The sequence below is a fragment of the Odontesthes bonariensis genome, chromosome 7 (assembly GCF_027942865.1).
Source record: "Odontesthes bonariensis isolate fOdoBon6 chromosome 7, fOdoBon6.hap1, whole genome shotgun sequence".
Classification (NCBI taxonomy): Eukaryota; Metazoa; Chordata; class Actinopteri; order Atheriniformes; family Atherinopsidae; genus Odontesthes; species Odontesthes bonariensis.
Genome location: NC_134512.1, coordinates 25846315 through 25863170, shown reverse-complemented (window position 1 = coordinate 25863170; position 16856 = coordinate 25846315). Strand labels below are relative to the sequence as shown.

General features: G+C 42.7%; 1 protein-coding gene across 3 annotated transcripts; it reads left to right on the top strand.

Annotated features, from left to right (window-relative positions):
* Positions 1 to 982: 982 nt before the first annotated feature.
* Positions 983 to 16799, top strand: LOC142384238 (transcription intermediary factor 1-alpha-like). 3 transcript variants are annotated; one of them, XM_075470323.1, is made up of 18 exons: positions 983 to 1413; positions 1594 to 1712; positions 1970 to 2117; positions 2262 to 2394; positions 3801 to 3917; positions 4115 to 4229; positions 4421 to 4567; positions 4750 to 4864; positions 7857 to 8239; positions 9788 to 9925; positions 10021 to 10126; positions 10241 to 10298; positions 10392 to 10524; positions 12427 to 12770; positions 13051 to 13180; positions 14655 to 14729; positions 15082 to 15237; positions 15325 to 16799. In XM_075470323.1, exons 1-18 carry the CDS (start codon positions 1149 to 1151, stop codon positions 15565 to 15567), a joined length of 2925 nt encoding a protein of 974 aa, XP_075326438.1. In that variant the 5' UTR covers positions 983 to 1148; the 3' UTR covers positions 15568 to 16799. The 3 variants fall into 3 exon arrangements, with proteins under 3 accessions (XP_075326438.1, XP_075326437.1, XP_075326439.1); XM_075470322.1 differs by having other exon boundaries at positions 10223 to 10298; XM_075470324.1 differs by lacking the exons at positions 14655 to 14729; positions 15082 to 15237 and having other exon boundaries at positions 10223 to 10298.
* The last annotated feature ends 57 nt before the right edge of the window (positions 16800 to 16856 follow it).

Here is a 16856-nt window from a genome sequence, read left to right as displayed (position 1 = left end):
CATTCGCCGTATGAAGTTTGGGACAGATTGGATAATGTATGTGGGAGTTATAAGCGACTTAATTTTTTGTAGCGAGTGATGGCGAGTCAGCGAACTTTGAGGCGTCGCCACGGCCACGCCCTTTAAATTTTGAAAAAGTTTCCCCCTGATTTTTTCCCCCCATTTCTTAAGAGTAACCTGGCCAAGTTTGAAGTCTGTAGCATTAAATCTGTAGGACAAGTTCGATCTTATGCAAGGTGTGGAATCGGGCAAAAATGGCACAAAAACTCACCTTCCATCCAAAATGGCCGCCTTCCTGTGGACGTGGGACAATGGCGGCATGAGACTTTTTTGTGCGTCTGGGCATGATGAATGAGTGTATCGAATTTCGTCGTCCCACGTGAAACTAACCCCGATAAGGGAACCATTTTTAGGCTAAGCATTGTAGGGGGCGCTACAGAGTCAATGAGCGACTCCCAAAAATATAAAGTTTAGATTCTTTCATGTTGTCGACTGGCAGGTGGTGCTCGCAAAATTTCATGAGTTTTCGAGTACCTTTTGCAAAGAATAATAAGAAGAAAGAAGAAGAACTCCTACAGATACAATAGGGTCCTTGCAGTTTCACTGCTCGGTCCCTAAAAAAGAGCACAACCCGTTAGTGGGCGTACGCCACGGATCCACGTGGTCATTAACGAGACTCATGGCATTTAGGGCCAAAAAAGGTAGCACAAAGAAGCAGCTGAATAATAATAGCGCCTGTACTTGTTTTGCCTTAAGTTCAAGGCTGAAATAGCTCAACGATAACTTCGGTGACGTTTAGTCTTTAAAAGTGAGAAGCTCAGACAAACAGCAGCTCCTCGTCTCTCACCACAGGGCAACAGCACTCGGACCCCACCCCTGATATGCCGCATCCAGCGCGCGTGCGGTTCAATTTGAAAGCATCATCTGCTGTCCGCGACCATGTGACACCCTCACGCAGAGGAGGCGTAGCCTGTGGTACCTTTGACGCTACAGGTCTGTCCTCTCAGTAAACACATCGCCGTGTTGCTGACGGGCAACAGAATTGTCTTTTAATGTTCTGAACTGGCAGACGATGCCGTCTTCGCGTAGTGCCCCGTGAATGATTCAGGAGCCAGGTCTGCGTTCACGTGAGGGCGAGCCACAGAAAAATGGATGGGTTCGCTGAAAAACAACAAGAGTCGCGACATGCCGTTGTCGTCGTTATTGAGAACGAGGCGGAAAGCGTGCAAGGGGAGAAGTCAGGTGCACGCGACCGGGCTCACCTGGACACATGCACCGTTTGCCACCTTAACTTCCACAGCCGAGAGCCGAAACTTCTACCTTGTCTGCACTCCTTTTGCAAGAAGTGTTTGCCTTCACCCTCCAGGAATCTGGCTACGGCAGAGCCGCTAAACCCAGAGGCTGACAAGCCACGTGAGTCACTTTGTTGGCAAACACTGACCGATGGTCTGTTTTTAGTGCGAAACTTCACTGTCAGCCATTTACAGCAATGCTGAAGTGGACCTTATTACCTATTTTACCACAAAGCGCGTGCTGTGCGCCCGTCCGGTCTTGTTGATTTTTATTCACGGGACGTTTTTTTTTTGTTTTCAGTAAACGTGATCCGCTGTCCAGTGTGCAGGCAGGAGTGCATGGCAGTAGATGTGATGGATAATGTCTTTGCGAAGGACCCAACTGAGGCTCCCAGCAGCACAGTCGAGAGAACAGTCCAGGTTAGTGAAAAGGTGCATAACCATGCGGGGGCAGTCTTGTTTCTGTTTTCACGAGAAATGGCTGCAGTATGAGCATTACTTTTTTACTCTGGGGTATAGAATCTAGGATGTCATTTCTGCAGATGATCTGTAATTTGATTTGTTTAATATAACTAGAAGATCAAATTGTAGGGATTTGGCATCAGGCTGAGCGTTTCATTTCATATTTATCAGTTTACAAAACAAGTCTGAACCTCTGATGCTGGTCTTGTCTGCAGCTCTGCATGACGTGTGACGACAACACTGAAGCTGCTGGGTTTTGTGTTGACTGTGTTGAGTACCTGTGTGCCACCTGTGTGGATGCGCACCAACGAGTCAAATTCACCAAAGACCACACCATTAGACAGAGGACAGATGCATTGCCAGGTATTCTATGCTGTGTCACACTTTTTTTTGCCCCCAGCTTTTATATGCATTGCACTTGTTTAACACTAAGTTCTCAAACAACTATATGGTACAAGGCCCATTGCAAAGGCAGTGAGTGGTGACGAGCTTCTTGTTGCTTTCCAGAGGTCCACAGTGTGTCCGCTCTGAGGCCTGTGTTCTGCGACATCCACAGACAGGAGCCTTTGAAACTGTTCTGTGAGACCTGTGATCTACTTACCTGTCGCGACTGCCAACTCATCAAGCACAAAGACCACAAGTACTGTTGAAATGAACCTCATAGTGGGATAATATGGTTCTTACATCTTTCTATAGATTTCTGTTTTGCTTGAAATGATGTCTTGGCAAAGACAGTGCTCTTCAGTTCACAGTGATATATGTTTTTGTTTTTTCTATAGATAAGCCATGCAGAGAATCAGATACTGCATTACCAGTAAAAAAAAAAATCCTTATCGTGATTGTAATTTTGATTTCAGTATACTGTCCAGTATCAATACAGTGGCATGCGAACATTTGGGCATCCCTGGTCTAAATTTCTGTTCATGGGAACAATGAAGCAAGTGGAAGATGAAATGATCTCCAAAAAAGCGTCAAGTTACAGATGATACATTCCCTTTACATTTGAAACAAAATAATTTTTTTTAATTTTCATATTTTACATTTTCAAAATAACGGAAAAGGAGAAAGGGCCACAGCAAAAGTTTGGGCACGCTGCATAGTTAATACTTAGTAGCACCCTAATTAGCCTGATAGGATCATGGCTTGTTCACAATCATCGTTAGGAAAACCCACGATGCAAGTTTCAAAGCTTATTAAATACCCAGACTCCCCCTGACCCTGTCCCAACAATCTGCAGCCGTGGGTTCCTCGAAGCAGTTGCCTAGAACTTTGAAACTGAAAAGGATTGATGCCCACAAAGTAGGTAAAGGCTATAAGAAGATAGCAAAACGTTTTCAGGCACCAATTTCCTCTGTCCGGAATGTAATTAAGAAATGACAGTTAACAGGAACAGCGGAGGTCAAAACAAGGTCTGGAAGACCAAGAAAAAATATCAGATGTTCACTGTTTGACTGTTCAGCGACACCTGCACAAATATGGTCTTCGTGGAAAAGTCATCGGAAGAAAACCTCTCTTGCGTCCTAATCACAAAATTCAGCGTCTGAATTTTGAACATTAAGACAAGCCTGATGCATTTTGGAAACAAGTACTGTGCACCAATGAGGTTAAAATAGAACTTTTTGGCCGGAATGAGCAAAGGTATGTTTGGAAAACAAAGGGCACAGAATTTCATGAAAACAACATCAGTCCAACTGTTAAGCATGGGGGAGGATTGATCATGCTTTGGGGTTGTATTGCTGCCAGTGGCACGGGGAACATTTCACAGGTAGAGGGAAGAATGGATTCAATTAAATTCCAACAAATTCTGGAAGCAAACGTAACACCATCAATGTATCATTTTTAACATCCATGCCTTTTTGAGATCATTTCATCTTCCGCTTGCTTAATTGTTCACATTAACAAAATAAATTTAGACCAGGTGTGCCCAAACGTTTGCATGCCACTGTATGTGATGGAGCTACAGCTATAACTTGGGCAAGGTGCTGCTTCTTATCATCATAATGTGTGTTTTTTTATAGCTTGTGTTTTTATAATGCTTTTGATCAGCTACCAGTTCCTTGAAGATGCTTATAAAAACCACAAGCATCACATGGAGACTATGACCCATCAGCTGCAGGAGAAGAAGAAACTGATCGAAGAGGTGTCAAACTCCATCGATACTGCGTATGTATTTCAATCGTTCCAAAGTGTGTTTGAGTCTTCATCTCTTGAATGTGGAACACTTCACCATTTTTAGTTCTAGTTAGATGAAGATGTTTGTCAGATGTGTTTTTTGAAAGACGGTCACGTCCGATTTTGTCCAAGATTGTTCATTATTCAGTGACAATTAAGTTTTGGTTGTTTTAATGTGTGCTTTGCAGACTTCTTCTGGTGGATAAGAACCGCACATCGGTTCATAATGAAATAAAGAAGTCCATCTGCAGTCTGATTCTTGAGATAAACAAGAAGGGAAAGATCCTAGCTAATCAGCTTGAGGTATGACAAAAGGAATATACTCTAATAAAAACAAAGAAAATGACTTATCAGTTGTACCACATGCTGTAGTCCTGTAGCTTGCTGTAGGGATATCACTTGCTAGCATGCCAAGTTGACTGTGTCACTCCAAGGCCCCCAGTGCATGATCTCAAGCTGTTTGAACCCTCCACTGTTCACTTCTTGTTTCACAGGCTGTAACAAAGGACCACGAGAGAGTCTTGCAAAAACAACAGGAGGACATTGGCTATCTATCCAGACATCTGGATCATGTCATCAACTTCATCAAATGGGCCACGGCCAGGAATGGGGGCACGGCCCTTTTATACTGTAAACGTTTGGTGAGGCCTCTCTGATCATTTATCCTTTCAATTAAATCTCATCGCTTGTCTTGTTTTCCTCATCAGAAACTCTGAAGCTCTGCTTTGGTCTATCTTGGACATGATTAAGTGGGAACATATGGCTTTTGTAAGACACAAGTGTCCTCCTCTGAAAATTATTGATAACGTCCCATCTGTTACAGATTCTGTTTCAGATTGGAAACCTCCTGCAGGCAAAGTGCAGTGCTGCATTTGTACCACAGAGCAATGTGCGCTTCCAGTGTCGAGCGTCTCACTGGGCCTCAAATGTTGATCTAGGTAAGATAAAAACAGTCGATCTGATCAGGTACTCCGAGAATTGATTTAGCATTTTTCTTCCGGAATTGTTTTCAATGTCTCAAGACCTGAACCAGATTTTACTCTTGTTTTTTTTAAGAACATTCTTCTGCTACGAGACAATGGCTGCATTTGCCCACGTTCCAGTTAAGGGTCTGAATATACTTCAACGGGCTCTCTGCGTTGGACAATGCAAACGCGTGTCTGCATGTTAAAGCGTCTTGCTGCTACTTAAAGGCAGTGACAGAATTGTGTGGAAAAAATCTGAGTTTTTCGTTGCTCTTAGTTGTGTTGGTGCTGCTGTTGGTCCTTCAGCTTTGAAAAGACAGCGGTCAAAGTGGACAAAGATGTTCATTTTGATGGAGCGCTGTTGATTTCTGTCTTTTTTTTGCTATTTATCATTTTAGGTGCTCTGTCCTCAGTCAATCAGCGCGTAGCGTCTTGTTTGAAGTCTACGTGCTGTTAGCTTTTTGTAAGACTGCACGTCTGACTGTCTGCGTTGAAAAAAAAAAAAGCACTTTCTGGCTTTCTGCCAGGGCAGCAGATACCTTGGTGCAAGTATAAATGGGCCCTAAGACTAATGATACATTTATGACACTGTATTAAAACAGTTCCGAGATCAAGGGAACCAGTTAAGAAGGACACTGAATTTCTCAGAAAAAAAGCCTAGAGGGATTCAGAGGGCTTAAAGCTTAAAGGGATAGTTCGGGATATTTGACATGAATCTGTATGGCATCACCATAACCAGTGTCGTGCATTCAAACTGACTTACCCCCGACAGTGTCCTGTGAGCCGAGTTCTTGTCCAGTGTTGGTCAAGGCGAAAGTAGTCCGGCTTGTTTGCTGGGGTCAAGAAATTAGCGCGTTTTTCTTCCCAAAACAGTACGTGTGCTAAAGAGTGATTTATTTCATCACAAAAACCGAAGCCAGCAAAAGTCACTCCTCGTTATCACTTGGGCCCTACTGTCTCTCATTGTGTATCAGTGCGCACGTCATTCTGACCGCGAGCTGTGCGCACGAGTCGATTCACTTTGTTTACTGCTCGGGAAGATGTCTGACTACGAGAGCGACGAGGAACATATTGACTTCCGTTCAGAGCCAAGGGGGTATCTTTATGAACCCGTTTATACTGAGGAGGAAGTTCGCCAAATGGACTTAGATCGGGCAGAAAGAGAGAGGGTGGACAGAGAAGTGATGGAAACAGAAGCTGGAGCCAGTGCTGGAGCTGCGATACCCAGGGTGGCCGACAAATCCTGGTGCACTTGTTTGAAGTGCGAAGTAATGCAGACAGAGGTGGAATGTTACTGCTGCCACGAGTGGGATTTAGTTATGCCCCAGATACAAAACCTTTCCATAGATGAGGATGTCGGCGGCCGCGGGACAGCTGCTGCCTGCATCACAAATAACGGTGACTTCCCTGCACTCCTGAATGCAGGCGTCTTGAGAACTTTTTTCCATGTTCCCAAGATCAACTGGAAGAGGCGTCCCAGACCAGCTGGACCCGATGGCCAGTTGTCTGCAGAGTAAGACAGTGTTGAGCACTGCCAAAGAACAGAAAGACTCGTGCGCACAGCTCGCGGTCAGAATGACGTGCGCACTGATACACAATGAGAGACAGTAGGGCCCAAGTGATAACGAGGAGTGACTTTTGCCGGCTTCGGTTTTTGTGATGAAATAAATCACTCTTTAGCACACGTACTGTTTTGGGAAGAAAAACGCGCTAATTTCTTGACCCCAGCAAACAAGCCGGACTACTTTCGCCTTGACCAACACTGGACAAGAACTCGGCTCACAGGACACTGTCGGGGGTAAGTCAGTTTGAATGCACGACACTGGTTATGGTGATGCCATACAGATTCATGTCAAATATCCCGAACTATCCCTTTAATACAAGCCCCAAATCTATGGCATTTGTAGCAGTTGTAATTCATTTGACCATGACAGCTACGTTATGTGTAAATGTGAGTTTTATCCAAAGCAGTCTCGAGCCCCTTTCACACTGAGGAATAACCCGCGTTTAATTCGCGAATTTAGCGTGTCCGCTGTTCCTTTCACACTGACGACCCGGGCTGCCGCGTCAACTCGACTCGCCTTTCGACCCGCGTCGGACCCTAGTCTTTTTGCCGAGCCGAGTTTGATGTAAAAGCAATTGACGCGGGTCGGACGTGGGCGTGACGTGAGGAGTTTAAAAGACAGAATGGACAGCTGATTCAGAACAACAGCGACAGGTGAGGACAAGTTTCACTCTGTTTTAGCCTACATCAAGTTCGAGACATTTTTGAAGATGGCCAACTGGGGAGACAAGGAGGTCCGTGAGCTCCTCAGCCTCCGAGCAGAGGACGTTATTTACCGCCACATGTCGGGGACGGTGAAAGATGGACCTCTGCTGAAAGGGCTGGCTGGGGAGGAAGCCACTCTGTATTTAACCCTACCTCCGACGCATGGCTTGTGCCTACGTCATTGTACACGCCCAGCATTTTATGTGTTTCGTGTGACGCTCTGCCATTAGGCAACGCCCCCTGAACTCGGCTTCAGGCGACACGGGTCACCTAACACGCCAAGCGTTCACATTGCTCGACGCGGGTCGAAGGTGCAATTTGGACCCGCTAAGGTAGCGGGTCGCAGTGTGAAAGGGGCTAATGACTGATAGAAATACTGAGAATTTTCTAATAATAAGTCAAGCTTAACTTTATTCCGTGTAAAAATCCACCAGAGGGTTGAATGGGTCACTTAGCTCAGGGTTTTTCTTTGTCACTTAAAAAAGTGTTGTTTTCAAACTATTAAAATAAGCTATTTAATGCCTTCACATTTGGTTGTTCATATATTTCAGGGAATCAAATGTTAGTTGTCGCCGTGTTTAATTTTTTGTCATGCTTTTATAACTTTCTACTTCTACCTTCTTGCTGTATTGCTGCCCAGACTTTCTCTTCTCTACTTGTTATTCTCGTCTTGTCTCTGTATGTATGTCCCATCAGGCTCATTAGTGGTGGAGAGTATACCAGGCCACCAGCTTGGTGGCTTTCAGGGTATTTCGCATCGGGTCACTTACCCTGGACATCACCCCTCAGGCTCACCCCACAGCTTTGCCCCGGGAGCTCCCCATAGCACTCTTGCTCAGCTCCAGATGCAGGTGGAAAAGTTAAACCCACAGGCCCACTGGCAGTCACAGCCACCCCCTCCACCGTGGACGTGTTTCCAGAGTGTCCAACTGCAGCGAACAGTACCAGGGCCCCTGCAGGGATCCTCGTCATCTCGCAGCATGCCTCCCCAACCAGGCAGCAGGTCCATGGTGCCTCCATCCAGCCATGTCAGCCCAACTATTAGCTTACCAAACCCTGGATTTTCTCCCCAGATTACGGTTAGTTCTTGTACATAAATGTGCATGTGGGCTTGTGTCACTTTGACTGACAAGTCTTCTTAACAAGCACTGACAGTAGATGGCATTGTCCTAAATAAAGCTGACAGCCTTCACATCCTGGGCAATTTATGTCTTTCCTTGTCAGAATGGATTTTTGTCTTAGATGAGCTTATGACTCAAAATCAGAGTATATCAGCCAAATGTGTGGAGCAGCACCGCCCCCAAAATTCCCTAAGTAAGGCGTGATAGTATCTTGTTATTCAAGATGTTTAGTCTAGTTCTCTGTGTGTTTGGGTTCCAACCCTGAAGAGAGGGATCACTCGCAGCACAATACAGGCATGTGAAGTGCACACATATAGGTTGCGTCATACTGATGTGAACAAGCTGTTGCTGCTCAGTCGAGGAATATACCAGTTCTTTTCCCGTTTTAGTGCAGATCATGTGTATGAGTGTTTCTTTTTTTTTTTTTTTTTTAAATCAAGCTGTGGCCATGCTGTTGTAGCTTTTTAGACTGTGTTGTGGATAGATCCTTAATGCTGCAGCGATGCTATCGGAATATACAAGCAGCTGTTCGCGTAAAGGAACAAAGTAGTGAGAATAACTTTGGAACATTCACATTAAAACATTGTAAGTCACATTATATCACATTATTAGTTTCAAGTCCCTCCAAATTGGTAGTCGTACAGTTGCATTTTAGATTAAAACCGATTGTTCTAAAACTAGAGACTGCTGCAGTCAAAGTATTTTGTATTTAAGCAAAGAATGTTGAAGAAGGTTTTAATTATTTTTAGTAACAAAACTAATAAGCAACAGCTGAAGTTTAAAGAACTAATTAATGCTCGTTTAAAAGTTAATACCTTCATATTGGGTGTCTAGTAGAATAAATGTACATAAAAGAAACTCATACTGTACATGTCTGCTGGAGCTCTGGCCACCTTCTGTCTGAAACGTGCTGTTTTAGTTCCGGTCTCTTTAAAGGGGCTTTGGCTTAGGATGCAGCAGGTGCCGCGCTCCGTCTCCAAAGCCATTCATGTCCACGTGAGTCCCTGCGACTCACCCCAACATGCTGTCATATTGGTCCCTACTCAGCCTGAAGTAGATCTGGGAAACGCAATACAGAGCTTCGGTTACAGCTGAGCTTGTGTTGCAAATGGGGAGACTCTGGCGTGGACCGAGCGTGGAAACGCACAAAAAGAACACAAATGGAGAAGAAACGATTCATAGGTGAGAGCCCATTCAAAAAATAAGCTATCACGAGTGGGATTAGCAGCCTCATCCATCGTCTCCTTCCTCCGTAGAAGCGTGTCTGGCCAATTCAACTGACGAATGGAAATGATTATTATTATCTTTATTATTGATAATTACTAAACTTTTTGTTTGGCTTATGTCTTGGTCTGCTTAGTTCTGGTTGTTTTGATGGGGCTTTAACCCACACAGTCAGCGATGTGGGCATCAGAGAGCCCATGTTTCATCATCAACTGCTTCCAAATGCATTTAAGAAACTGAAGCATGTCTCAAATCTTTCTGTGTTTCCATTGTTCATTTTAGAATCTTCTGAGGGGGACGGGGAGCAGCTCTCACTACCAAAACAAACCCGGGGATTTATTTTCCTCTGCATCTTTGTACCTGCATGAATCACCACTTCCCATCAGTGGCGGAGTCAGTTTGCCTCAGCCACAACAGACGGTAAGCGAGTCTGTTGACATACCTCAAGATTTTGTACCTGAAGACTATCATCACTGCTTAGTCTGATTTATCAAATGATCGTTTTCCGTCTTTAGACTGAGCCCACATTCGTGAACAGGAGAAATAGTTCAGCTGATCCAGTGTACACAGGGAACCCAAACCATCCTCTGGGCCTCCATTCGACTTTATCAACCAGAAGTTGTATGTGTTCGACTGATGTTGTTATGGTTTTAAACATTTTTGTGAAATGAAGGATACATGTATTGTTGTGTTCTATATAAAATAATACACAAACAGATTTGAATTTCCTTCAAGTGCAAGGAGAGCAAAATGCACAAGGGTACGCTGTTGTATCCCGGGACAAATCACCAGGGTAGGGGAATAGCTTTACACACACACACAAGCACAGATTCTCTCTCCTTCCTTGATGAAATTTTCTGTAATTGGCTTTTGTTTTGCTCCCCAGAACCATTTCCTGGAAGCCTCCAGAAACACATAATCAGAGTGGAACAGTGGGTTCTGCTGTCAAGAAGAGACGGAGGTCATCCCCGGGGCCTGCCATTGTCATCAAAGACGAGCCAGACGATGACGGTAGCTATGTAAGGAGGCTGTTGATTATTGTTATAGTCCAATAAATATTCCATAAATACAGTTAATCTGAATATAATTAATTCCCATCCAAAATTTAGATTCCAAGCAAATTAGGTAGCACTTAACTTACAGCTCAGTCGTAAGATTTAATAGTGGGGTAAGGGTTTGAGTCAAGATTTAGTGATTATGTAATGATTTTGTAATTACAGAGGTCACAAGTAATAGCCTAGCAGTAGCAGTGGATACAATGGGGTAGTAACGACTCAAATTTTTAAGTTAATAAGGGGTCAAATACTAGGTGTAATAAATGGAACTAATTTAAATATGACAATGCAAAACTATTTGGTAATAGTGTTGTAATATTCTAGCAATAATATGGTGACTTGTTAACAATAAGATGGCTATGTTTTGATTAAAAACACAGGCAATGGTTACTGACGCTACCTCATATGTTTCAGTTGATTATTATGACTGAATGTTACCATGAAGTAGAGACAGGCTAATTGGTCAGTTTGCAACTGTGATTTGTGGTTATTACATAGAAACTACCACCTGTTTATCAGGTAACGGGTTGGCATTTCTTTAAAAACTAAAGACTGTTGGGCCATAATAGATGCATTTCAGTACAATAACATGGTAATTACCAGTTTTTACTTCTTTCACACCATATCAAAGGTTGGCCGATTGTATCCCAAATATTTTGAAAACATCATCCCAGGTTAAGTCATTGCTATTAGATTGTTACAGTGCAACTATAAATTTTTATTTAACAAAGTGTCTTCTAGCTGGGTCTGACCTAACCAGCAGCCAAAAAAATGGTAAAACAATGCTTATTATCGATAGTGTTGTCCACCAGCTAAAGTGCAGGTTGAATGATGTTCATAACGATGCAGTATGGAACAATATACCAGGACCTGCAGCTCCAGAGTATCAATGCAATGATGTATTTTGCCTGGGGTTTGAAGCTTCGGCCTACGAGCACACGCTGGCTCGACAGCTCTAGCTGATGGTAGAATGAGAATATGTGGAGGGAACCAAAGAGCTGAGTGATAAAAATAAAACCATCCAACCTTAGAGACCTTTGCAGAAGAAACATGGAGACACAAAGTTCTAAGATCACTTAGATAGCTGATAGTAAAAAAAAAACTAAAAACATTTTGACACTGATTACTGAGGAAGAGAAGAAATCATTTTGGCAATTTTCAGAAAAAAATGATAATGAAACGACCCTATAAATGTTTACTTTTTGACTATATTTCTTGCACAGTGGAACTTTACCTCCAGTCTAAAAGGCTTAAAGGCTCAAGGATGTGAAATGAAACTGAACAACGTGACACCGTTTTTATTTATTCGTTGTTTTTCTGCTGTCATTTCTATCGGTTTAAATGACAATGTGCTCACTAAAGTGAAAGATGAGGTCTGGAGAGAGACATTATTACTGAACTGAAGGCAGATGTGGCAAGAAAAACACAAGCAGTCAAACAGGTTGTAAACATGCCAGCAACTTAGTGGGATTATGAAAATGCTTGTGTTTGGAGGAAAGAGTATAAGTGAAGACATGTGGAATGTCGGTTATAATCCCTTATTGGACCTAAAGTCTGAATGGCAAATGCTATGCATCAGAGCTGAACCAAGAGAAAAGTGTGTAAACTTTAAGATTTAAACAGTCAATGTAAAGTAATAAAATGGTTTGCCTTTTCTTTTTCCTCCAATCCCAGAAGACTCGTAGTTTTTCACATTCCCTCATCTGAGTGATTAACACAATCTTGTTTTCAGCTCGAATGATGGCTAAGAGGATGAAAATGTTATGCAATCTTAAAAGAAAAAAAAAAAGAACCGCAACTGCATTTTGTCTCCTAAATCTGAAAAGGTCTTTGGCTTTTTCCTCTCTGCTGCTCTCTGGATTTCAGGCACATGCCAATCAGAGAGCCAGCCTCCCCGACAGCACAGATGACCAGCCCCAAGTCGGTTCTCTGAAAGAAGGGAACAAGGTCCTGACTCCCTGTCAGAGTACGGATGACGAACCTCCCAGGCCTTCACAGCCTCCGCGAAGTCCCCCAGACCATAGTGAGACCAAGGGTCCGAATGGTGTCCCTTCAGAAAGAGGGGTACAGCGGGTTGACGGAGCTCAGGCCCAGTGGGAAGAAGTCTCATGTGCTGTGTGTCAGACAACTGGGGAGTTGTTGAGCTGCTATAAGTGCTCAAAAGTTTTTCATCCTACTTGCCATGTTCCAACTCTCCTCAAATCTCCCAGGCAAGCTCTGTCAACTTGTATTTATTGCTGGTCTCAGATGAAAATGCATGAACTGGTGTATTTTCTTTTGAATGTTTATGCTAGAATAAATGACTTGTGGTCTACTGTGGAATGGTGCTCTGAACAAATGAGGCTGTTTGTGAGTTGTTTTTTCACATTTTGGATGTGTGCGGTTTTCTTTCCTCTGACAGCAGCCTCATACACTTGTTGATGTACAGTTTGTTCCAACTTACTGTCTTTTTTTCTTTTTCGGTTGGGTCTCTGGACTGTCTCTTTTCAGCGGGGAGTGGTTTTGCTCTTTCTGCCATGACCCGTTAACGTCTGAGACGGAGTATGACTGCAAGCCTGAGGCCCGAACAGTGAAAAGGGAGACGGATGCTGGAGGAGGGTTAACCCCAGTGGACAAACGAGTCAGTAACCTTTTTTTTTTTTCTTTTTTTTTACAGAATCATTGCGATTGTGAAATTATTATTTTTTTGTTTAATGCCACAAAGCAGCTTTTCAATTTTCCAATTAGCTCATAAGACGACAATAAAAATGTATTCCGTCAAATTCAGTTCTATAACATTCATAATCTCAAGGAGGTTAACTAAAGTTTTCTCAGTTTCTACAGCGGGCAGCAGTCAGAGCACTCTCTGTTTGGGAGAAGCAATGGAGGAATTATCATTGGGGAGCCAAGCTAATGGCTACTAAAAAAAACCTGAACCATCCCTTTAAATCTGTCATTTGTTCCAACCTTTATTTAACAGACAACACTAATGAAGATGAGGCTATGTATTTTCCTATGAATGAAGTGGTTTTTTCAGCAGGTCGGTGGCAGACCTTCATCAGTGTCTATGTTCTTCACTTCACGCCTCTATTCCAACGTTATTCGAGGGTGCGGCTGGCATCTAGGTTTTGTTTAAATTTTCAAGATGCAACAAAAGTTGCTTCGAAAAATAATTGACTTTGCACTCGTGTCTGTTCAGTCATGGCTCAAAAGGAAGGAAAAAAAATGGCAGATTTTGAGTTTTCATGAAATGATGCATTCTCTCCCCCCCCCCCCATTCTTGTTTGGTTTTCTTTTTCGAGGTCCCGTGTTATGTAATGCCACCATGTCTTCTTTATTTGTTGTGTTTTTGTTATGAGCTTTGATTTATTTTTTTGTTAAGCATCGTGAAATGTTTCTGTTTTGTAAATAGTTTCATGTTGTTGGAAATGTGGGTTTGTATAGAGAAATATCGTCTTTTCTCTTTTTGTTGGACTGGGAAATCTATTTGTGTTTGTTTGTTTACTTTTGGCACATACTTCTCTTGACCCTCAGCACTTAGTCCACCCCGCTCACTGTCTGGCCTTCTGCTCACCTCTTCCTTGTTTGTTGGTCTGAATTTGAATTAAAATAACAGAAACAGAACAGACAGTTTTCCTAAGCAGGAAGCAGGAGTTCTCCAGAGGAGGAAAAAAAAAAAGTTTTGTTGGATATGATGCCAAAGGAATGAACCCAGCTAGACAGTACAAGCACATTGTAGCCGCCCTGTAATTCTAAAGGGAACAGAGTGTGATACACATAGATAGATAGATTTTGGATGGCTGTTTAGTAAAAAAAATAATGACGGAAGTTTAGAAGGCCCCAAAGATTTATCGAAATGAACACCGCAGTGTGTGATGAGGAGTAGGCGGCCTGTTGCTTTGGCTATTGAACATTAGAGAACAATAAGTGTTCATGCATACACAAAGCAGATCAGTTCTAAGAGACTAAAACTTACAAAGCATAAATTCTCACATGTTTGAACCGGACTGGTAAAGAGTGTGTGAACAAAAAAAGATTGAAGATCTGTATTTGGTGTCCCGGTTGTAAGTCGACGGACACTAAGTCGGATGTGGTTTTTTTTTTTACCACTGCAGAAGTGCGAGAGGCTGTTGCTGCAGTTGTTATGCGGCGAGCCGAGTTTAATCTCTGAAGAGCCCGCACCCCCCTCGGTGAGTGTGGGAGCGCAACTGATGAGAGTTGAAAAGCTCACAAGATTAACGTCACATAGAATCGCTGTAATTGGAGTTTTAATTCTATGTAATGTGTTGTATTTATCAGTAAAGACAGAAACTGAATCAGAAAGTTTAGTCGGTTACTGTAAATGTACGGGTAACTGTCCTGCTGACAGAATGTCCAGTGTTTTAACTGCACTGAATGTATCAACATTGAACATTATAGAGTACAATATTCCATGCCGACGTGTAATATTTCATGAACAGAAGTTATTAATCAGCACTTGACTTCAGCATCTGGGTATGAAGTTTCATTAATGTATTATCTCTCCCTTTCTAAATTCTGTAGGTATGTGCTAGTGACATACTGACTTTTAAGGGACCAATCAATCTTTCCACTGTGAAAAAACGTCTGGAGTCTCAGCAGAGTCTGTGCTATCAAAGCCCCGCAGAGTTTGTGTCGGACATCAGACTCATTTTTGGTAACTGGGCAGTCCCCACTGAGGTACTGCAGACAAAAGTGTTTGCAAAAAGCCCTTTCTTTAGGACAACTTAGCTCTTAACAATTTTCTCCATCTTCTTCCCATGCCAGGCTGACACTGAAGCGCCCATAACACTGTGGAAAGTGGGTGAACTGTTTGAGAAGCACCTGAGGCTCACCTTCCCCGACCAGACCTTTCCGGAAATCAAACTGGAGGCACCGCCTGCCGCTCCTCCTGACTCTAAGCTCTCACCTCTTGACAGTATATGCCAGCTTGTGAAGCGCCAACGCACATGTTCACTTCCGCAGGAGAAGAAGGAGTCACACGAGGGCACAAACCTGCCCAGCAAATAGAGGTTTAACACCTCTGCCAGCACCAGAGGACATGGGGTGTGTAAAAGTGAAAACATTTGGGATACACAAATTCAAATTGTATTGGAGGTGGAAAACTGACACTGGACCCAATATTAATTCTTTTATCTGGACTAAACAGCATTAAAGCTGTTGTTTGTCATGGATTGTTCTGCCTCTTAAGCCTGAAAATTTAAACAAGGATTCAAACAAAAGTACATGCAGCACATTTAAGTATTTAGTAAGTTTCCGCCACAGGAACTTTTTTTCCTGGAACCAGATCCTTTCAGGTGGTCCTGTCCTCGGCTCTGTTTTGATCGCTGGAACCAGGGGCTAAAAAGAGTTTCAGGGTGGAAATTTCAACCCAAAAGAGTTGATACTTTTTTAGACTACCCTGAACCTTTGGGGTGGAGCTTGCAACACTGAACATTTCTAGTTGATTAAGTTAGCCCAGCATTTATTTTGCACCTTTCTGTCTCAGTCATCTCAGGTTTAATATCCCCAAAACACATAAAAAGAAACAAATATAAAAAACAGAAATATATCAAATGGGTATAAAAATTTAATGGATATTTACAAATGAAAATAGGTTATGAAATCCTTGTATTTTAAATGGTACTGCAAGAAAAATTGTATTTGTTTGTGGACACAATATTCAGGCACTTATTTTGGGAGCTCCAGATTTAAAGTGATAGTTCGGAGTAGATTCACCCTAGGGTCATTTGAACCGTGACATCCAGCCAAGTAGCCCACCCGAAGTTTTTTCGATCTTGGCTGAACATCAGCTGAGTTACTGAGTTATCCCGAATAGCTTTAGACAACTGTAAGTCGCTTTGGATAAAAAGCGTCAGCTAAGTGTAATGTAATGTAACAACAAAGTATATGCTATATTCTACATGATTTTTTATGAATTTTTATGTTGTAGAGTTGTGAATTTATTTTATCAATGGAGAAATTGAGCAGCCTTGCTTTGTTGTCTACAGTAGTAGATCAACCCTCATCTTTGAAGCTCCCAGATCAAGGAAGTGACGTCAACGCAGCTTTGGCAGCAGAGAAGCTATTAGGCTTGTGTTGATAATAATAAACTCCTGGACTATGTACAAACTTCCAAATGCATCGTTTTGTGAGTACAGACCATATTTGTACTACTGTAGAAGTTTGGTGTCATGGCATGTGATTTTAGTGTGGTAATTTTGGAGATACTGCCAGGTTCCATTAGCGCTTGTACTAAGCTATTCGGGATAACTCAGTAACTCAGCTGATGTTCAGCCAAGATTGAAAAAACTTCGGGT